Below are 22,589 nucleotides of genomic sequence, written 5' to 3' on the forward strand. Positions count from 1 at the left end.
ACACTGGTGGCACCTCCACGAGGCCACACACGTGTCCCACAGGGATGCTCATGTGAGCCAACCCAAGCGCAGGGTCCAAGGTCTCCCCTGCCCGACATCCCTGGGGCAGCTCCACAACGAGAACGCCCTGGGAGAAGGCCCAGAGCCTCAAATTCTTCTGTGTGACAAGAGGATGGTGCCACTGGGACAGCCGGACACGCGGTGGCCCTGTCACTGCTCCACAAGGCTGGCTCTCAGCCATCCCCCCCTGCAGAAGGAAAAGGCAGCAAACAGCCCCAGCAGAAACCAGCTGCGCTTTAATGGCTGATCCTGGGGAAAGCTGTGGTGGGACCGGACTCGTGGCAGCATTTTTATATTTCAAGCCGAGGGAGAGACAGGAATTGTTACGAATGAATGACAATGGAGAAGTCCCCACACCCCAAAGGCACCGTGGATGTGAGCTGGGCACAGCCCCAGCCCTGGGACAGCGCTGGCCAGTGGCAGCAACACTTTCTGCTCCCTACCTGATTTCTGGATGAGGGACCCCACTGGGCTCTTCAGGCCGGCCCCTCCAATCCTGGGGGTGCTGCACTCTCCCCTCCCACAGGAGCAGGATCTGGGGGCTGGGGAGCTCCTGGCCCTGCCCTGCCTGAGGCTGCAGACCCAGACACGCTCCTGTGGGGCTCCAGAGCAGAAGCCCCAGACCTTTGGCATGACAGAGGTGCAAGGCACAGTCAGCACATGAAGGGCAGCACGTCCCGGCCAAATCCTCCCAGGGGAAACTCCCCCACAGGCCCTGCTGGAAGCACTCCCCGTGTCCCTGCTGAGCCAGGGGCCTGTCTGAAACACCTGGGCCAGACAGGAGGAGCCACAGCTGCTCCCAGTTTGTCACCCAGGCAGGGGAAGCCGGGCGGGCAGCATTCACTGGAGGAGCCCCAGCTGGGTGCTGAGGAGCCATCGGGGAGCTGCGAGGATGCTGAGGTGCACGGGCAGGGCAGTGCTGGTTGTGCTGGTGAGGGGATAAGAGGGGAAGGCCTCCCGGGCCGGCCTAAGCGCTGGGGAAGATGCGGATGCGCTGGGCGATGTCCTGGCGGCACAGGGGACACGAGAGCAGCCGCTCGCAGCAGCCCCGGCAGCAGCAGACGTGGCCACAGGGCAGGAAAATCATCTGGGGCTGGGGGAGACACAAAGAGGGGACACGGAGAGTGTCGCTGGCCCTCAGCAGCAGCAGCACGGGGGGAGCTGGGGAGCAGCCGGGGGGTCCCTGCGCCCCCATCTCCATCCCCGCGGGAATGCGGGCCCTGGGACACGGGGAGGGAGGAGATGGGACACGGGGAAGGACACGGGGCTGGGCTGCACTGAGCAGCCTCCATCCCCTCCCTCCATCCCCGCTGTGGGGTCCGGCTGTGCCCGGAGCCGGCGGGACGAGCAGTCGAGCATTGCCAGGGGACACAGCCCTGGGGATGAGCCGGGTCCCTCCCTCCCTCTGCCCCCAGCCCCGGGCTGTGCCGGCTCTCACCTCCTGCTCCAGGCACACAACGCACTCCGACTTCCTCTGGTCCCAGGGCAGCGGTGGGGCCGAGGGGGCCGAGGGGCTCGGGGGCTCCTCCAGGGGAGCGCTGGGCTCTGGGGCCGCAGGGACCCCGGTGTCCCTCGGCAGCTCTGCAAACGCAGCCAGGGCTGAGACCCCCCAGCTCTGCCCTCCCCACACACCCACGGGAGGGGTCTGACCCACAGAGCTCCCTGCTCAGGCTCAGGGACCTGCTGTGAGTGTAAAATGGGGGTACCTGGGATGGTGGTGGCCGCAGCCAGGATCTCCTGAGCCCGCCTGAGGATGGCACGCTGCAGACCAGCCTCTGCCACACCGAGCTGTGGGGCAAGAGGAGGGTGTTGGCCCCAGAGGGACACTGCAAACTCCTGGGCATTGCTGGCAGGATGTGACCATGCCAAGGAAATCCTCTCTGCCAGGAATTCCCTGCTGCTATTTCCACTACAGAGAGCATCCACAGGGACAGGCAGAGCAGCACGGGCACCTGTCCTTGTGGGGAGGTGACACAGCAGAGCACCAGCAGCACTTTGTCCTGCCAGACCCACAGCCACAGCTGGGCTCTGGACAGGGACAGTCCCTGCTGGTGCTGTCCCACACGGTGGCTCTGCTGTCTCGTACCTTTTCCAGGTCACTGGCACTCATGGTGCCGAGCGTTTCCAAGGATATTCGGTGGTGAGCGAAGACTGGCACGTACTGGTGAGCAGAGAGCTCCAGCAGCAGGGTCACCAGCTGCTGCTCCAAACCCTTCTCCTGTAAAACATGGAATGAGCTCCCAGATTGCAGCCCCCAGGGAGCTCCCCTCACACATGGAAAAACCCCTCTGACAATCCTTTGGGATTGGATCTGTGTGTGGGGTCTGTGCCCTGCTCCCAGCCTTAGCTCAGGGGCTGTCCTCGCTCCCCCCAGGGCCACAGAGGGAGCAGGAACAGCAGGAGCACCTGGAGTTTCAGGGAGAGGGGCTTCTGGTTCAGCAGGCGCTGGTACTGGATCAGCCAGTAGTTCTCCTGTTTGGTTTCGCTCTTTGCCTCCATTTCCAGCTGAAAGAAAAACTCACTCATTCAGCAGCCCGAGGGAACGTGGCCAGGGGGGTTCAGGGGTGGCTGTGCAGGAGGGAACCCCAGCCTGGGCAATGCAGGGCCCTGCCAGAGCACTGTGAAGGGGCTCAAACAGGCACTTCTGGCTCCTGCAGGTTGTGCATCTCCCTGCTCCCTTTGCCCCAGGCCCTGTGGCCTGGTCTCCAGAGGCTCAGGAAGAGTCTGGAGATCTTCAGGATTGCAAGACTACAATTCCCATCCCTTGTGCTCATCCTGCTGGCCACTGCCTTCCCAGCAGGGTCAGTGATGGTGATGATGGTGCCCCATGCTGCACCAGAGTGCTGCTGTGCCCCTCAGGATGACATTAGAACCTCCAGGGGCTGAACTCTGCGTCTGGACACAGCCCTGCTTTGCTCCCCTTCACTCCCACACTGAGCCATGGACCCTCCCTGCAGCCAACACAAATGCTCATTGCTCATTTCATCAAAAACCCATCCTCAGCACTTCATGAAGGGCTTCATTTACCAGGATTTGCTGCAGTTCTTCCTCCCTTTGCTTCTTCTCCTTGAGCAGCTGCTGCAGGAGGCAGCTGAGTGCCCGGCGCTGCTCCGTGACCGCCTCCTGCAACAGGAGAGCTCTGGCAGCCACATCCCCACGCTGCTGCCACCCTGTCCCCTTCCCAGCAAAGCCCCTGCCAGTCCCTGTGGCTGTGCAATCCCTGTGCCCCACAGCTTGGATCCTCTCCTAGCAGCTGGTGGGGCAGCTCTGTGCTGCAGCAGCTCCTCCTCACACCACCACGAGTTCAGCCAAAAGGATTCATGGTCCCCCTCCAAGAGTGACACAGAGGAGCTGTGTGAGTCCTGCTAGCACAACCCAAATCTTACACCTGAAGGATCCAGGACAAGGCTGGGAGGCACTGCTGCCTGAAGTCAGCACTTACCACAGCTCTGACTGCCCTGGGTGTTTGCCACTGATTTTGGGCTGACTAAACCTGACCTGGCACACGGCACAACTGATGCAAAGCATCATAAAACAAAATTCAAAGCCAAGCTGCTGAAGCTAAACTTGGTATTCCTCAATGTGTGACTGCTGATGATGTCAAAACCAAAACACAGCACAATGTAAGAGGACATGCAATGCACAGCAGGAAGGTGTTTTTGGGACAGCCAACAACTGGATTGCAAAATCCTTCCCCACCCAGCACAGCTGGAACTGCCCATCCCTATCAGGGCTGCTCTGTCTCTGGGCTGAGAATGCCTGGGGATGTTTAGCAGCAGCAGCAATGTCCCACATTCCCAGGACACAGAGGGACAGAAGGATCTTCTGACTAAGCATAAAACCATCTGGAAACTGCCAGGAGCGAGGGAAGCAAGAGGAGCAATCCCAGAGCAGAGAGGGTGGGGGGCAGCCCCAGAGCCCCACGTACCTGCAGCGTCTCTGTGTCCAGTTCTTGCCTCTTTAATTCCAGCTGTGTCAGCTGCAATAACTCTGTTTCTATTAATTTAATCTAAACAGAAGATGAAACATTTTTTACTGACACTTAAAAAATGACTTTAATTTATGCTGTTTTAAAATGAGGTCTGACTGGCAAGGGCAGCACTGCAGAGCACCCAGAGGCTGGGGGGAGCTGCTCGTGCCCTTTGCTGATGTGTGTGCTGAGGGTCCCTCTTCCTTCACCTGAGGAGCTCTCTGCCCCCCTCCAACTGTCTCTCTACTCTGAACACTTCCTGCTCAAGTCTGGAACCTCACTGCAATCAGCTGGTGTACTCAAACCTTTTGCAGCCACTCTGGAATGCAGAGTCAAGGCTCTCCCAGCAGAGCTCAAACCTCAGACTCCTGGACAGTGCCCTGGTTTCCAGGTGCTCCAGCAATCCCAGAACAACACCTGAGGCAACTGAGGCACAGAGAGGTGAAGTGAGTTGCCCAAAGTCCCATAGCAAAGCCAAGATGAGAGCCCAGCTCACCCCTCTGCCAGCTCCCATCCCAACTGCTGAGCCCAGGGCTCTGCCCCTGCAGCACAGGGTGGGAGGGGTCCCGGGGGTGAAAGGTCCAGCCCAGGCATCAAGGAACAAACTCCCTTTGATCACAGAGCATGAGGGAGAAAAATGCAGGGCCCTTATGGTGAACTCAGGCAATGATGGGGAGATGTCAGACAGGTCACAGGCTTCCAGCAGAGACTGGTCACTGGGGCACTCAAAATATCCAAACCCTCAAGTTTATCCACCAAATCCTGACCTGAGACTTTTCTGCTGTGGCAGATCAGGAGAGGGAAGATTCGGGAGCACTGTGTCAGAAACCAGCAGCTCTCCTTGCTGCCTCCACCACTGCTGCCTTCCCACCCTCCTGCATCATCCACTGCCACTTGTCCATCTTCCTGCATCATCCACCACCACTTTCTCCACCAGCTCTTGCTCTTCCCCCGACTGCATCACTGCACCTTCTGTGGAATGGAGCTCAGAAAGGCAGGCTGAGAATGGGAAAGAAAAGGTGAACTTATGGCTCAAGGTGCAGCTCTGATGTGCTGGATGGAGATGCAGTGGACTCATGTGGAAGCAGCAGCCCTGCCAAATGCACAGCCTGCAGGAAATCAGAGGTGCAACTGCAGATCACCCCCAGAGCCAGTGCAGGTCTGTCCTCCAGTGCTTCACCCACCAGTGCTGAGGTGATGGAAGGAATGGTGATTCCATCACCTCCAGGAATCTAAAACCTGCTTTGACACTCCCTCCCTCAGAGCTGGGGTGTAACCAACACTGCCCAACTCTGTTCCAGAGCTCTCCATGTTCTCAGACCATGCTCTGTGCTTCGTTCTTCCTCCCAGGGTCCCATCAAACAGCAGGATGAGCTGAGGAACTGGTTGCTCTTTCCTTGGTTGCTGACTCACCTGGTTCCTGATCTGCCTGTGCATAAGATCCTTCTTCACTTGGAGAGCTTCAAAGGCAGTTTTTTGCATCTCAATCTAAGGCACAGGCAAAATCCTGCTTAGTGAGGTGGTTGGTGCAGTTGCTGATGGGCTCAGAAGCTGCTGCCTTGCAGGGACTCAGGTACAAGACCCTGAGTAATGCTCAGTGCAACAGTGTCCTGAAACACAGCTGAGAGCCCAGCAGGTAAAGCCCACACTGGAGACACACAGGGTCTTAAATTCACACAGAGAAATATTAATGTTCTTCAAACCTTCATCTGGAATGCTCTGTGTGACCCCACCTCTCCTTCAGCAGCACTGAGCAGCCAGGCTGTGCTGCAGCAGGGCACAGCTACCCAGCACTTCTGAGAACAAACTTTGAAAATACTTGTCCCAAGTGCCCCAGGAAACCTGCCAAAAGACAGGACTTCTGTCTCAAAATCCCCACTTAATCATCATGGCAGTTTTGCTTCCCATGATCTGTGCTTCTGTCTTTTCTGAAAATTTGCTGTCTAGATAAAAACATTTTTTTTTTTCAACCACCCCAATTAGTTTGTCAGAATAGCAGATATTTTCAAAGTTTAGCATGTAGTGTTAAATTAAATCACTTCTACAAGCAGCCCAGCCACTGCTGCTCCTGTGACCCACTCTGGACCTGCTTTCCCTCAATCCCCCACAAGCAGTTTTCTCCTTTTCCTACCTGCTGCAAGATCTGACTGACAGCTTTGTTCTGATCCAGCTGCTGCCAAGCCAGGATCTGCTGGAACTTCTGATCCATCTCAGCTAGGCTGCAAGGAGATGGATGTGCCACGGAGTTAATGCTGGGTCTGGGACTCTTGGGGTGAACCAGAGGAAAAGCAGGGAATGGGGAATGCAGGAGGAGGAATTTCTTACTGGCCAGGGGGAAGAGCTGTGGCACTGCACAGCTGAAGGCCACAAATTTAACACCTCCTTCCCTACACCCAAACCAAACCTGCACCACAGGCTCCTGCGGACCTGTTGAGCAGGTCACAGGCTCACAAGGCTGTTTTTGGTCAGTGCCAGATGTTGCCAGATAAAAATTTCTCATCTTGTCGTAAACAGTGAGCCAGGATGCTCTTGGTATGTGCAGCAACACTTGTGTACTACTTATGCACACACAGCATCCTTGAGGCAGCCTGGAAGGTGAGGGGAGGAGTTCTGGGCTACAGTTTGGCACTGAAGTGCCTCAAAAAACATGAGCACAACTGGTCTAACTCCATCCTCCACATTTAGCAGAATGTATAAGGCAAAATAAGTGCACAAAAGTGACAGTTCCCCCAAAGTGTGATTAATGTGCAAATTGTGGTTGTTAGAAGGTGGCTCATTTAAGGGAGTCTGACAGTTTAATTTGCACTGTCCTGTGCTGTTACAGCTGTCCTGCTGCATTTCAACAGCTCCAGGGGTTCCTGGTTCACTTATGGGAATTACACTGCTGAAAAAAGGGGATTCAACAGCAGCACCAGCCCCAGACACCCCCTGCACCTGGAGCAGGCCTGGCTGATGAGGTCCTGCCGACGAGACTCGGAGGTCATCTGGAGGAGCTTGTTCTTGTAGGTCTCAGCCAGCATCTGCTGCATGGCAGCTGGGGACAGAGGGGACAGAGGGGACAGAGGGGCTGTCAGTCCCTGCCTCGCTCACCCACCACTGCTGCTGCAGTCACTGCAATCAACAGTGGCTCCTCTCTCATTCTCTGGCTCTTGCCATGTCCCTGATTCCAGAGCACACCCACCCACCTGAGACCTGTGGCTCTCTGAGGAAATTCTGCCTGTGCCTGCACCTCTTCAGTGCTCAGAGAAGCACTGTCTACCAACCCTGGGATCACAGAATCTCCTGGGAAGTAGGAAGGGATCCACAGGATCCCCCAGCCCTGCCCAGACCCCCCAACATCCCAGCCTGGGCATCCCTGGAGCTCTGGCAGCCTCGGGGCCGTGCCCATTCCCTGGGGAGCCTGGGCAGTGCCAGCAGCCTCTGGGGGAAGAACCTTGCCCTGATCTGCAGCCTGAGCCTGGCCTGGCCCAGCTCCAGCCGTTCCCTGGCTGCTGTCCCTGTCCCAGAGCAGAGAGGAATTGGGTTCTGCCAGTCTTAGGGGGACAGCACTTTCTCTTTCCCTAGAAAAACACATCTGGTCATGGTCACCATGAGCAGAAAAGGCTTCCCAGCACCATTCTTATTCAGCAGACAGGAACCTGATGGACTAACAGGGAGCTTGGCTGCTGCCTCATAGAGAACAGGCAGGGAGCTGCAGGTCAGCTGTGGCACATGGGCAGTGCTGCTCCCTGTGCCCACCAGGGAATGTCAGAATGTGTGTGCCAGAGCATCTCTCACGTGGTTGCCACCTACCCAGGGCATCTCCAGAGGAATCAGGTCTTTAGAGAATCACAGAATCATTAAAGTTGGAAAAGACCTTTAAGATCATCAAGTCCAACCATCACCACCACTGTGTTCACCACTAAACCATGCCAAGTGTCACATCCATGTGTTTTTCCAACACTTCCAGGGATGGTGAGTCTACCACTGCCCTGGGCAGTTTGTGCCAATGCCTGATCACCCTTTCCATGGAAAAAAATTGTAATATCCAACCTAAGCCTTCCCTGGTACAGCCTGAGGTTGTTTCCTCTTGTCCTAACAGAGAGGCTGACCCCCATTTGGATACACCCTTGTTTCAGGGAGTTGTAGAGACTGAGAAAGCCTCCCCAGCACCTCTTCTTCTCCAGGCTGAGCCCCCTCAGCTGCTCCTGGTGCTCCAGAGCCTTCCCCTCATGTCCCCAAAGAGCTGTCTGGACTTACAGGCCACTTCCCTCCTGCGCAGCTGCTCCGTCTCCTCCTGGGTTATTGCCATCAGTTGTTCCATTCTGATTCTGCCAATGAACAACAGTTCAGACACTCCTTCAAAAGAGTCCTTTTCCTCTACCCACCCAGCTCAGAGCCTCAACCCTGCCCAGGAAAGCTGGGCTTACCGGAGACACCAAAGCCTCCGTGATTTTTTGGTGAAGAACCTCTAAGTTTTATGGGACACAACATAAAACTTGCTCTAAACCACAGGGACAGTGGTTTTCAACAGGGAAGCTGATTTTTCTGAGACAGAACATTACCAAACACTGCCAGACCCTTCCTTGGCTTTCACCAGGTCAGGAGCTGGTGTGGCTGGGGAACAATCTGACAAACAATTTTGATGTTCACCCAGTTTACTGGGCCACAGCACAGCTGGCTGAAGGGAGGGGGCAGCTCACAGGCAGGGCAGAGCTGGGGACAGTCACTTTTTGTGGCAGAGCTAGCTCAGAGTGATGGCTAAATGGCAGATTTGCTTCCCACCTACTCCTCCCAGCCTGGATACGTTGCTGGAACCCCTCCATAACTGCCTTGCCTGCCAGCAGATGGAAGATCTCTGTTGTTCCTTGATACTGGAATACAGAGTTTTGTTCCCAAACTCATTATTTAGGACCACCCAGAGATGAAAAAGAGGTAAAATCTCCCTGTCACTGGGTGTGCCAGACTGGGTAGGACCAGGCACACTGAGCCCAGTGTCTTGTCTCCAACAGTGACCAGAGCCAGCTGCAGGTATGAGATGAACCTCACCTGACTTAGGGTGGATTCAGACTGGTGACTCTGAAAGGAAACTCCCAGCCCTCCTTCCAGCTTCTCACCCCTTTTCCAGACAAGTTTGAGAGACTCACCTCTCATTCTCCAAGGACTTCAAAATGTCTGAACTTTGTTTTTGCCTAAAAAAAAAAAAAAAAGATAAAACAAATGGTTTTCATCAAGCTGAGTAAAACATCCTGGTGCCCCAGGGGGCAGAATCACAGTGTCACAGAATATCCTGATCATCCAACAAGGGTTATCCAACTCCAGGCTCTGCACAGGACAACCCCATGTGCCTGAGAGAAAATAACATTGCTGTCATGCACAGCAGAGCAGCTTTCAGCAGCTGGGCACCTCCCATCAGCACCAGCTCTCATGGAGACCCAGCAGAGACAGCCAGGGGCACCTTAATGATTGTACCTTCCATGAGGTATTCAAATTTCTTCCACAGCACTGCAAAATCCCAACATCACACATCTATGAGACAGGCTTTTTTAAGATGTAAATTCCATGTGCTTTAAACTGGCAGTCCAGGAGCAGCAGCTCCTCTGGACATTGATCCTGACCAGCTCCCAGGCACTCAGGGGTGAAATGAACCACTCAAAACAACATGGCAAAAACAAAATCAGAGAAAGATCCCGTGGAACCCCACCTCTGGCTGTCCTCCAGCAGCTTCTGGATGCGGCTGGCAGTGCCCTGCTCTGTGTCCTTCAGCTGCTGCAGCAGCTTCAGCCTCTCCTCCTCCAAATAGCGCTGGTGCTTCGACAGACCCTGCTCCAGCCTCTGCTGCTCCTGCCCAGAGCAGGGGAAACCAGGAGAAGGGGGTGGGCTTGGGGAAGGCAGTGTGTGCCCTGCAAGGGCCCTGCCCAGCACACCCACCTCTCTCACTGTCTGCAGGATCTCATCCTTGTGGCTGTTGAGCTGCTGCACCAGCAGTGCCTGTTCTCGCTGCCCCATGCTCAGCCGCCGCTCAAAGTCCAGCTTCTCCTGCATTTTTCTTTCCTGAGAGGAATAAGAAGATGAAATGACAGGAATGGCAGGAATCTCCTTCCCCAGCAAGAACATATTCTGGCAAATAGCTAAAGCAAGGCACAGTAGTCCCTTGCAGAGATGAAGGGAAGCCAAATGGCAAACAGGAGGCTTGTCTAGGGGAGGGGAATGTTCTTAGCAACCCAAAAGCTGGGAAGCAGAAGCTGCTGCCTTCATAAGTCTTCAAACTCTTTAATGTCATGAAACTGAATTCCCTGGGCATTGACTGATACCAAACCAGCCAATGTAAACATGTGGACCTGTGTAAACATGCCCAAAATGCAGGTTGGGTTCAGCTCCACATGGCACAGGACTTCTTTGTCTGAAGGAGGCAGCCAAAGCACAGGGGAACTGCAAGGCAGGAGCTTCTGATTATTTCAGAGTGAGCCTTGCACAGGGGAAGAGACAGAGACCAGGGAAACAAAAAGAACAAACTAAAAGTGCAGCCAAATGAGGGGAATGAGAAACAAAATAAGAAGATGGAAAACAAAAACCAGAAGCAGACCCATGCTGCAGAAGAAGCAGTTGCAGAACTTTACCTTCCTCTTCTCATAATCCAGGAATTTGTTCTGAAAAATAAGCAATATCAGCAGATATTTATTCCCAGGAGTACTTTTTTGTAGATATTACTAATCCACAGTACAACCTCCCCTGAGTGAAGACATCAACCAAAGGCACAGGAACACAGGCCCAAAGTCCAGTCACTCAGGCTTCTCCAGGGACAAAGCCATTGACTCTGCACTTGCCAAAGAGCACAGGAATTAGCACAGTTACCACAACTATTGTCTTCCCTTTCCCAGGTAGGGCTGAACATGGCTAGCACTTGTCTGGGAAGCACAAGGTTCATCTGCAGTTTGCTGTCCCTCCAAAACCAGATGTTGAACACTGCACGTTCCATGTGCCACTGCCACCCCTGTCCCTTGGCTCCATCACTGCTTTCGAGGATGGAGACAGTTCCTGGGGATGTGTCTTCCAGGGGTCAGCTTGGTGACACCAGCCCCAGCTCAGGAAGGAGATGAGCCACCCTTACACACTCTGTGCCTGGCTGCTCCCTTGATCCCAAAAGACACAACTCATGGAGGGGAGGGTGATGAGGGATGATGTGCCAAGTGCTGTGAGATGCTTTGGTGGAGGACAGAGACAAATCCCAAACCCCCTGGTGCAGGGGAGCCTCACCTGCCACTCACTCTCCTCCTGCAGGTACTTCTCCACTGTCCTGTCCACCCCATCCACTGAAGTTCCTCCTCCATCGCTCTCCAGCGTGGGGAGCAGGCACTGTGAGGGAGGGTAGTATGGAATTCCACACTCTGGAAGGCACCAGACACAAAATAAGAACATAAAGGGCTCAAAGACCTCCTTGGCACCGTGGCTGGTGTGTGGGACTGCTTCCAGCTGTGCTCCCTCTGCCCACACACCAAGGAGTGCCTGGCAGGATGGACAAGGAGCTCTGTACACTCCATCCCCACCAGGACAAGGATCTGCTCAGACAGAAACACATCCTGCACACAGCTGCAGGCTTGGTGACATCTGCAGGGCTGCAAATGTTACTGCCCAGACCAAAATAAATTATGACCACGCCTTGCAAGGCACTTCCCCTGCATAAAACCTCCACCAAAGCTCGCTGTCTGTACTAAACACAGTGTCTACAAACTTACTACAAACTCAAATTTCCTTTGCCATTTGAGTTTTCCATCTGTTTCCATCATTCTCATAACAACCTGCAGGTCCTTCCTCAGAGAAAACGAGGGCAGCAGGGACCTGAGTGACTCCTGAATCTCTCCTTGTCCCAAGGCAGTGACAGCTGGACAATGCCTAATCCTCCCACAGGAGAAAATCCAAATAACCACTGACTTCTTATGGTCACTGAGCCAGCCTGAGCCAGCCACTCTGATTATTAACAAACCACCCCACAGGTCAGTGTGGCAGGGCTCAGGGAAGGACTCGTGTTGTGCTGTTTGCCAACAAAGACAGGTAACCAGGTGTGCAGGGCATCAACAGCCACCCCAAGCAGAGCCCACACAGTGTCTGTCCTCCAGAAATGCCATCTCTGGGCACAGCCCAGGTGCTCCTGGCTTACCCTTGCAGAGGAACTTCTGGATGGCCTCTGTACCCTCGCTGCAGATGTCAGGGGGTGGGTAGGTCATGGCAGAGGCATCCAGGGTCAGCGTCTCCAAAAGAGAACACACAGAGCTCCAGGTTATTCTGAGTCCAGAGTCCAGCTGCAGTTCTCCTTGCAGCTCTCCAAAATCTTATTTAATGTTACCCTAAATCCTGACACAAAAGCGAGGCTGTATTGAATCCCTGCTGGGTGTTGGGCACCTTCCAGAGGTGACCCCACTGTCCTTTATTTGGAAGCTTCTGAGCTGGCCACTCATGGGCACATTCCCCTCATTCAGGCACTGGCATTTCATGTTTAGGTACCAGAGGTGAGAGCACTTCTCAGCTACAGACATTCCCTACTCCATGTCAGGGAGCTGGAGCCCTTCAGCACAGAAGTGGGGGTGACACAAGGGCATGGAGAGCAATCCCATAAAGAATGAGGGGAAGAGTCACTTGTTTTGTCCTACTGTGGTCACCAAAAGGACCTAATGCTGCCTTTTGTAGGGAAGGGCATAGCAGGAAGGCCTAGAAAGGAACCACTTTACCAAACACAGGGGGCAAAGCAGCAGAGATGCCTCAACTCAGGCTGTCCTCATGAGAAGTGAAGCAAAATGTTGTGTGTGGAATAGGAGAACATTTATTCACACCTTCCTGCTGGTGTCTGAGCCAGCCCTGTTGCCTCACACTTGCACCATTTAGTACTGACAGGTTTGGCAGGCAGAAGGCAACAAAAATCTTGCTGCTTTCCCCACTCTGAATGTGCACTTCAGGGAGCCATTAACCCATGGAAGCTGATAATGAGCTGGAGATCTACCAGGGTGACAGAGGCACAGTTTGTGCTCTGGCAGTTAAAATCCAGGGGTTCATTCCAGGGGATCACTTTTGTAATGATTAAATGACAAAATGATCAGAATGAAATGGCAAAATGATCAGATTAAATGGTAAAAATGATGAGGAAAGACCAGAGCAAGTACACTGAAGTTATTTTGGACAGTGTGAACAGCTCTGTTACAATCCCCTGCAGCACATCCTACACATTCCCCTCGTGGGCTGGATTTACTCCCAGCTGAGGGAAGCAGGCTGGGAAGGGCTGAGTTACCTGCAGGCTGCGGGCGTGGGCCAGCACCCGGGGCAGCTCCTGCAGCACATTCCCACTGACATCCAGAGCCTGCAGGCTCCGCAGGCTGCTCACACTCCTGGGCAGCTCCCTCAGCTTGTTCCCTACAGGGATAGAAAAAGCCAGTTAAAACCATGGAACCTTCCCAAAACGGGAGCCAGCAAGCTCATCTGCTCCAACACCAACCCATAACCACACACATGGCTCACTTCCACGGGGAGGGAGCTGTCCCAGGTCACACAGGGACTCAAAGGATGTCACTGCCCACCAAGGGCAACTTGGGATCCAAATCTCCTTCTCAGCTGAGGTCACTGCTGCAGGCTGGATCTGTGCTCTTTATCAGGTGAATTATTTGTTACATGGAATGTTCTTCCCTTGGTCTAAGTCCCAGGGATGGGAGGAAAGGGACTGAGTGTGAGATTGGGCTCAGAGCCCAGGTGCTGCAGGCAGACAGGCAATGACCTGAGCTGCCCTTCCAAGTTCCTCACCCTCCATTGCCTTCCCTGTTCCACCAACAGCTCCACGTAACTAAATCTCCTTTTTCTCACAGATTTATGGCACTGCATAGCTGGAAAATGCCCAGAGTCTGGAAAAGAGGTGTGACCTTTGTGCTTGGGCTGTGCAGACCTGTGGGGATACACAGGTTCACAGGAGCCAGCTCTGGGTGTTGGGGACCCAACTGTAATTTGATTTATCTGGCTGAGTGCTCTGCTTGCTTTAGTGGAGGGCTTGGGGCTGGCATATTTTCTGCTTAGATCATTTCTCCTGCCTTTCCAACTACTTGAATTCAAACCTTCTTCATGTTCTTCCTCAGCATTCAGAATGTAAACCCTGTGGTGCTTAGCTTGGTTTAAAGGAATAATTGCTAATGCAGCTCAACATGACCAGATAATAAATGTGCTTTACCCAGAGCAATCCCATTCCATACCTTTCACATTGAGGACCTGGAGCTGGGCAAGGTCTCCTATAGATTGTGGAAGGCTTTTTAAAAGATTCTTTTCAAGGTTTAGGACCTAAGATATTAACAGAAAAGATATTCAAAATATTCATCCAATACTCATGTCTCCTACACATTTGTGCTGCTGGGACTCTCAGGCCCAGAAGTACAGCTTGAAATTGGTGGTAGATAACACTTTCAGGGTTAAAAAAGTGTATTTTCCACCAGCCCTGGATAAAGGGCATGAAAACTACCAGGGGCAGCGAGAAACCCTGCTCACCACCAACATCTGGTGCTGGATCCAGATGCAGGAACTGGGAATTGGAGTGTCCAGGGCAGCCCTCCCCAACTCCAGCTCCCACAGGCTGAAGCTAAAGCTGTCCCCTGAGCAGAGACCCTGAGTGTGCCCTTACACACTCTCTGGGTTCTCAGTGTAACCACACCAGGGAGAACAGCAGAACCTGAATGTCTGGGGAGATCAACAGGACTCTGCTTGGCCATGGGACCCACTTGGGCTGCACCAAGCTGGGAGAACATAACCAAGCCTGGTTCTTTCTGCTCTTCTCCTGCTCCTTTCCTCCTTTTTTCCTGCTCTCCCTCTAACCAGCCAGTTCAACAGCAACAGTCAGGGTGATGTTATGGATCTGATGAAATGGCATCACCACAGAAGCTGTGATTAACTGTAAACCAAAGAGTGTAACCCCAAATCCCTGCTGTCCCCAAACATGTCCTGTACAGACACCTGGGATGCAGCTGCAAATCTTTTACCTGAAGAGCTGTCAGCTGACCAATATCAGCAGGAAGTGATGCCAGCTGGTTGTCATGCAGATCCAGAACCTGGAATGTCACCAAATAAGGTTGGGAACAAAAGTTCATGAATTATCTCACAATGAAAATTACTCTTCTTCCAATGTGACTTTGAAAAGCAGCTCAAGTTTTCCAGGGGACATAGGTACTTCATTCTTGGAGGTCTTTTGGAAATTCAGGTATCAGTAACAAACAAGAGACAAGGGAGAGCAGTGACACTGAGGGAGTTGTCCCACAAAACTGGAGGAGCCAACTGGATAAATCATCTCTTAGAACCAGGCTGGCAGAAGGAATTTCTGCAGGATCAATGAGCTGAACTGCTCCAACAGCAGTGCAGGGAGAGGGTAGGGCTAGACCTGGAGACCTCTCTCCTGCCATGTGGAGCTGCTGAAGTGACTCTGCCTCTTGGGGAATCCCAGCACGATGGTGATACAGCCCTGTCACACCCACCACCAGTTGGCTTCCCATTCCAGTGACCCTCCAGAGCAGGGCAGAAATGGATCTACCCCATAACACACCCAGCTCTGCCTGCCCACCAGCGAGGCTGCTGAGGAGGAAGCTGTGGGATTCTGAAGGGGATAAATGATAAATGATAAATGATAAATGATAAATGATAAATGATGGTGATGCTACACCAGCCACTCAGTGTCTGCTGTCAGTCAGCCTGGGAGGTGAACCCACAACAGGCAGGTGTCACACCTTGGTACTGACCCCTGGCAAAGTCAATCAAGAAGGGAATTAATTGGGCTGGTGTGTTTTAATGCAGCTCAAATCCAAGGATCACAGGCTGCAGTTGAACTGTTAAGAATCACAGTTACCTTTAGAGTTATGAGACTCAGGAGGCTGCAGGACTTTGGAACTAAAGATGTCAGATTATTTGTATGAATAATCAGCACCTGGGGAGGAAAAACCCCATTGACACATAAACACAAGTGCACATAAACACAGAACAAGCACTTTTGTTGAGATTGAACTGGGGAGGCTGTATAAGAGCTCAGTATCTTATTCACTGTCATATAAAGCATTAAAGTAGGAAATGGATTGTCAGAGAAGGTGAAACATTTTACATGAGATCTAGATTTTTTTCTCACATGACAAATATCCCTAGATGGGCTAAGACAGGACCACCTCATCTTTCCTGGCAGAAGTTAACTTTAAAATACACAGACAGGACTGATGAGACTCAAACTGTTCTCTATGTAGTATCACACATAAAACAACCACACTCAGTCATTTCAAACATGACAGTAACACTTAAGCATATTAATAGAATCATTTAATAATATCTGATTACAACATTACCTTTTTTTGCAAGACCTTGCAAGTTGCAAAGACCCCATAAGGAACCTAAAAACAATTTAAAAATACTCATGTCAGACTTCTATTTTAAGCAGTTCTACACTGTCCACCTGTAAAGTGTGAACAACTTGACTGAAAATAAAAAGTGATGCTTAAAATTACTGGTCCCTGATTTTGGCCCAGTACTTCTCAGGGAGCTTCCATTTAAACAGCTTCCAGTGGCTCTCCATGACACAGCAGTGTCACAGAACAGGCTGAGGCTGAGGCAGGAGTTCAAGCTTTGTGTGGTTTACTATGAGTTCAGGCAAAGGTTCAGTTTAGTCATCACACAAATGCATTCTGTGGTTTGGCAACCTCATGACCACAGTGCAGTGTGCTGAGAGGGAAATGTGAGCACCAGGCAGGACAGAGTGTCCCTGAGCTGCCAGGAGAGGGGCAGGCAGAACAAGGAGATGCCAGTTCAGCCCCTGCCAGGCACAGCTGGGCACTGTGACCTTCCCTGCAGCACAGCAGCAGCCAGACTCCTGTCCATGGTTAACTGTAAAACCAAACTGATGTCTCACTTCTTTGATTGAAACAACCATGAAAATGAAACAGCAAGAGAGTTTTAAGGTCCAAAAGGAGCCTCTGGGCATCCCAGATGAGCTGTGGCCCTGACTGGATGCTCTGTCTGCCACCCTGCCACACCCAGGCTGTCCCACACAGCCTTGCAAGCCCACACACAACCTGCTGTTGGCTCCTGAGCTTGGAACAAAACATCCCAAAATCTCAGCAAAGCCATTTCACACTGCACAGCAGGCAGCTCTCCTCTCCAGGATGATGTCAGATCTCCCCATCTTGCTTGGCAAGGGCATCCTGTATTCAGGATCAACATCTTAGAAGCATGAGACAGGGAATAAAAATAAAAAGTGAGATAGAAATGGGTTTCTGCCTGAGGCTGGCCTGGTTGCCAGCAGGAAAAGCTGTGTCTTGGTGTCTGGCACTCTGTCACTGCCTGCCCACACACCAGCAGACAGATTGTTTCTCATTTAGTTGGTTGCCATAAAAAAGAAGCCAAGCTGGGAGTGAGCCTTCCATCCTTAAGCAGCAACTTGGGAGCAGGACCTGGATTTTCACTTACACAGAAAAACAACCATGGGTGGCAGACTGTGTAGCTCTAAGATTAGAAATACTCAGCCTTTGGCAAATCAATTCCCTCAGGACCAGCAAAATTAAGCCATGAGGTCCCAAACTAGGGTCAAATAAGGTACTGGTGAAGGGTATGAGACCACTCTGCCCTTCTAAGGATTCCCAGGACAGAAATGGTGTTGAAGTATGAGACAGGACAGGCAAACTCCCACCAAAAAAAAAAAGGGAAGAAGCTCCCAACTGAAAGCCAGAGGTCAGGAGATAGAGGAAAAGGTGAACCAGCAACAATTTCTGTCTCAAGGTTCACAAGCATGAGAGTAAATCTGACAGTTGGTACCAAGAAGCAGACTGAGAATCAGAGCTGTGTGTGGAGACTGGAAGTTGTAGGGGACATACCTCTGAGAGCTCACATCTGGATATGTCAAGGGTGTCATCAGCACCAGCTTCTTTTGCCTGGAGAGGGAAGAAACACATCCAGAGAATCAGAAATACAGCATCTCTTGCTGCATCTTGCCCAGAGAGTTTGTGGACTCCCCATCCGTGGGAGGGCCCAAGGCCAGGTTGGACAGGGCTTGGAGCAGCCTGGAACAGTGGGAGGTGTCCCTGCCATGGCAGGGGTGGCACTGGATGGGCTTTAAGGTCCCTTCCATCCAAACCAGTCTGGGATTCTGTGGTTCTCTTCTGAAGTATTTTCCATGTTCAAATCAAGTCCATCCAATGCAGCTGCTAACAGTGATGAACCTGGACAGACACCACTAACCCATGTCCCCAGGTGCCACATCTACACATCTCTGGGTCACTTCCAGGGATGGTGACCCCATCACTGTCCTGGGCAGTCTGTTGCAATGTCTGACAATGCTTTTCAAGAAAAAAAATAGTTCCAATATCCACCCTGAGCTCCCTTGGCCCAGCTTGAGGCCGTTCCCTCTCCTCCTGTCCCTGTTCCCTGGGAGCAGAGCCCGACACCCCCTGCTGTCCCCTCCTGTCAGGGACTTGTGCAGAGCCAGAAGGGCTCCCTGAGCCTCCTTTTCTCCAGGCTGAGCTCCTTTCCCAGCTCCCTCAGCCTCTCCTCATCCCTTCCCCAGGAGATTCCCTGTGCCAGAGCATCCTGGTGAAATCCAGGAAAACAAACAGCAACATCTAACGAGTTATATCTACCAGAGTGACAGGAAGATCAGAACAATGGGAAGCAAAAGAGAGGCACAAGGCAAGATATGATGGGAAATCACAGGTTCCCTGGAAGGAAAAATATACTGGGAGATTTGTAAGGGCAAAGGGGTATGGAGGAGAGAGGAGAGTTGGGGTCCCAGCTGCAGGCTGGCAGGAGGTGGGGTGGGGGATGTCCCATGGAACCACACAGAGAGGGATGGAAGTGGCATGAAGGGGATGTGGAGGTGGGAGGGCAAAGGCAGACAGGGAGGCAGGAATTCCCTGAAGTTCATTAGGGAGAAAACCTGCTGTCTTGGTGGGATCAGGAACACGACTGCTGGTCATGGAACATAGCTACTGGTCATGCAGGGGATGTACCAAACCACCTGGAGCCAGGATCAGGCATGGAGAACAGCAGTGACCCTGGCAGTGCTTACCAGGCACATCTGGTACTCAAAGCGTTTGCGAGCATCATCGCTGGGTTTCTTCTTCCTGGAGAAGAGAGGCATCTTCAGTCCTGACTCTGGCTCTGTCCAGGGGCAGGGATGGTCAGTGCAGAGAAAGGCTGAGGGATCCTGGGCTCTGTGTTTGCTGGGGAGCCTGGGCTGCAGAACTGGGACCTGGGTGGAGTGGGGGAATAAAAAGAAAATAATTGTGTCAGCAAATGTCTTTGTTTAGCTGGATCACACAGGTTCCAGCACAGGGAAGTCCAAACATGAGGCACTCAAGCCCTGCTGTGGTCTGAGTTGTGCTGTGGTTGGTTGTCTGGGTCAGCCCTAGGATAGGCACAGGGAAAGGCTGCTGAGAGATCAGAGAAATGCAGGGATTCCACTGGTTTTAAATTCCACTCCAGGAATTAAAAAGCTGTATCAAGAAATCAAGCACCAGGGATAAAACCCAAACTATTTAAACTCACAGTCGATTCTGGCACAGTAACAAAGAACTAAGAGCAAGGATTGCAGCTGGTTCAAGTGGAAGGGAAGTTGAACCTGAGAGAGGAAGGGTTGGGTGCTGGAAGATGCCTGGTGGAATCAGCAGTGGCTGAAGGGGAACATACACCAGGCAGCTCTGGGATGGGGCTCTGACCCAGCAGGGGAGAAAAAGAAGGTGTTGGCAGATTTTGAGGGAAAGGCAGAAAGCTGTGGCTGGACAAGGAATGGGCAGAGCAGCTGGTAATGAGGTGGTACCAGTGGGGATGCTGGAAAAAGAGATGGGGCCAGTTGAGTAATGAAATCAAGGAGAAAAAGGGGGTTATCTGTGGCTGCATAGGACCAGGGGGCACAAATGGGCAATGCAGAAAGAGCCTGAGCTGGGGCTGCAGGTGATCAGGGGCTCCCAGAGGGACCTGACCCAGGGATCTGGCTTGGAGATAAGACTGGGAGAAGATGAGAGAAGGGCAGGAGGGCAACAGCCACCCCTGAACAGGGAGTAACATTTTAAACACTTGCAGTGACTTTTGTATACACTGTTTTTCTATACAACTTAAAAATCAGCACAAAAGAGCTTCACCAGTGGAGCAGAAACTGGCACAGCTACACAAGACTTAACTCAGGGCTCAGTGGAGCTTGGGTGTTGCACATAAAATGCTGGTTCTCTGCCAGCTCTGTGTCTGCAAACTGGCCTCAAACTCTCCTGAAGAGCAGGTGCCCACAGGATCCAGCCAGGGATGTTCCCTGAGCAGGGAGAGCTCTGACAATAACTGTGAAATCTTTATGGAGATAAATCCTCACTGTAAAAGTAAAATGATTCAGTATAATTCATCCTTCTTTCTTTCACTGCAGAAACAAGGAGGCAGAGACATCCTGAGTCACTGTCCTGCTGTCACACCACTCACTGGGACAAGCCATGGGCCACAGCAGGAGGTGGCTACAAACTCATCTCCAACAGTTGTGTGGCTCTTTCCCTGCCATGCTGATTTCTGCCTCTTTAACCAGTTCAGATTATTGCAATGCTGCCCACACCCAGCTCCCAGGAGGGGAGAGCCAAAACTCAGAGGGCTGAGCAGGAAGGGAAGTTGACTGTAAGGGAAATGCAGCAACCAAGGGCAAGACATGAGAGGCACAAACAAAAGATTTAAAGATAAGAAAGCAGAAGGAATAAGATACTGCCTGCAATAAGATATCCTTGAACTGATAGCCATGTTCAACTCTGCTGAACATTCCTGCATCCCCTTGTCCCACCTCACCTTTCCCTATTCCAGCTGTTATCTCCTTGGTCATAGGGATAGTGGGAAATCATCAGTTTTCACCCAAGAAAATGGATAAAGACATGAAGGCTGAAGGGCAGTGAACAGGAAGTGTACCAGGCATCAGAAGATGAAGGATCAGAGATTTGTTAAATGAACAGCATTTAAAAGTGGAAATTTGCTTTAGTGAAGACACATCAAACTCAGCAGCCAGGAGTGAGAAAGGTCCTTGGCATGTGACCATTACATGATGGAATTTTTATTTATTTTTCTTTATTGAATTACTGAAAGAACTGCCTGTAAGTGCCCTGGGCCAGCACCCACATGGCAGGCAGTGAGCACCCATGGACACCAAATCCTGATCCCTGATCCTGATCAGGCACAAGCTCTGCCTGAGGAGCAGCCACACACTCAGGGTGGAGAAAGGCACAGGAATGTTCTCTGGGCGTTTCCCAGTCTGCAGCTGTTGCCGTGATGACAGCAAAATAAAACCAAACGCTTCATTTTACTAACAACTGTAATTAAAATGCGGCAACACAGCTCTGGAAGAAGCCAATTTTCAAAGAATTCTGAACACCATCAATCCTTCTGGGCACTGTAAGGAGACAAGGTGAGTGTGTGGAAAGAAGAGATTTTTTATTTAGTCCGGGAAAACACACTCAGGAGCAGTGAGCCAGGCTCTGGGGTAGGCACAGAGGAGGCGACAGCTGAATTCTGGAACTCGCTGTCCTGCATCGCTCGCTCTCTGCGCTGGACGCTGCCAGCCCTGCACCAGCCCGAGGCCTCCCCTGGCAATGCCTGCAACAAATCTCTGGTCTTCAGCAGTGCAGCTCTGCCTCTCAGTCCTTCCTCTCCCTCACCATCACTATTCCCTTCTTCGTCTTCTCTCTGCGGGTCCCCGCAGGGTCCCCTTCCCAGGGTCACACAGCTTCCGAGCTCCTCGTCTTCTTTACCTCTCCCTCAGGCAGAACAGCGCCGTTCTGTGCCCGAGGACCCAGAGCCTCGGAAGGATGAAGGACTGAGTCGATATTAGCTCGCAGCCCTCGGGCACCGGCCCGACACCTGAGGAGAGCAGCGACAGTGAGCGAGGGCAGCGCCCGCTCCCGAGCCCTTCCGAGGAGCACCTTTGAGGCGCGGTGCCCGGTGCCAGCCCGCGGCAGCCCCGGTGTCCCACAGCGGGTCCCTCCCGCCCAGCCCCGCTCACCGCTCGGCGCCGCCATCGCTGCCTCCCCGCCGGCTCACGTGATCAGCGGCACAGCGAGCGGAGCGGCCGGAGCGGCCCCGCCCCGCCCTCAGCGCTGCGCCCGCCGCGCTGTGCGCCCCCTGGCGGCTGGAGGACCGCACCGCGTTCCTCCGGGATGGATCGGGGAGATCCCCCGGGAATCACCGGGTCCAAATCGCCTCTGATCCCCCGGGAATCACCGGGTCCAAATCGCCTCTGATCCCCCGGGAATCACCGAGTCCAAATCGCCTCTGATCCCCAGCCCCGAGCACTGAGAGCCGCGGCCGGACCTGCCCTGGACACCCCCAGACATGGGGACTCCACCAGTGCCCTGGGCAGCCCCTGCCAGAGCCTCACCACCCTCCCACAGAGTCCACATTTTGTAACAGGGATGGTGGGATGATGGATGGATGGATGATGGATGATGGATGGATGATGGATGGATGGATGGATGATGGATGATGGATGATGGATGGATGGATGATGGATGATGGATGGATGATGGATGATGGATGATGGATGGATGGATGATGGATGATGGATGGATGATGGATG

General features: G+C 52.7%; 1 protein-coding gene across 2 annotated transcripts; it reads right to left on the reverse strand.

Moving 5' to 3' along the window:
• Positions 1-278: 278 nt before the first annotated feature.
• Positions 279-22,144, reverse strand: LRSAM1 (leucine rich repeat and sterile alpha motif containing 1). Of its 2 annotated transcripts, XM_086858639.1 has the most exons (25): positions 22,017-22,144; positions 19,065-19,247; positions 17,875-17,931; positions 16,354-16,398; positions 15,870-15,947; positions 15,013-15,081; positions 14,236-14,320; positions 13,290-13,411; positions 12,168-12,258; positions 11,267-11,397; positions 10,630-10,659; positions 9,941-10,063; positions 9,714-9,853; positions 9,157-9,201; positions 8,270-8,340; positions 6,965-7,064; positions 6,162-6,249; positions 5,444-5,518; positions 3,989-4,069; positions 3,088-3,183; positions 2,467-2,565; positions 2,147-2,278; positions 1,767-1,848; positions 1,499-1,641; positions 279-1,153 (listed from the first exon to the last, which is right to left on the reverse strand). In XM_086858639.1, the coding sequence occupies exons 2-25, from the start codon at positions 19,134-19,136 to the stop codon at positions 1,028-1,030; spliced, it is 2,181 nt and encodes a 726-aa protein (XP_086714765.1). In that variant the 5' UTR covers positions 19,137-19,247; positions 22,017-22,144; the 3' UTR covers positions 279-1,027. The 2 variants fall into 2 exon arrangements, with proteins under 2 accessions (XP_086714765.1, XP_086714766.1); XM_086858640.1 differs by lacking the exon at positions 3,989-4,069.
• Between the last annotated feature and the right edge of the window lie 445 nt (positions 22,145-22,589).

Source organism: Cyanistes caeruleus, chromosome 20 (assembly GCF_971803275.1).
Source record: "Cyanistes caeruleus chromosome 20, bCyaCae1.hap1.1, whole genome shotgun sequence".
Taxonomy (NCBI): domain Eukaryota; kingdom Metazoa; phylum Chordata; class Aves; order Passeriformes; family Paridae; genus Cyanistes; species Cyanistes caeruleus.

Bases quoted from the DNA above. Each gene is read 5' to 3' on its own strand.
- LRSAM1 (XM_086858639.1), bottom strand. From the start codon at position 19,136: ATGCCTCTCTTCTCCAGGAAGAAGAAACCCAGCGATGATGCTCGCAAA. The intron at 9,202-9,713 runs GTGGGGTTCCAC...TTTTTTTTTTAG, and splicing joins CTGCTGGAGGACAGCCAGAG to GCAAAAACAAAGTTCAGACA. The intron at 3,184-3,988 runs GTACGTGGGGCT...CTCCTGTTGCAG, and splicing joins TGGACACAGAGACGCTGCAG to GAGGCGGTCACGGAGCAGCG.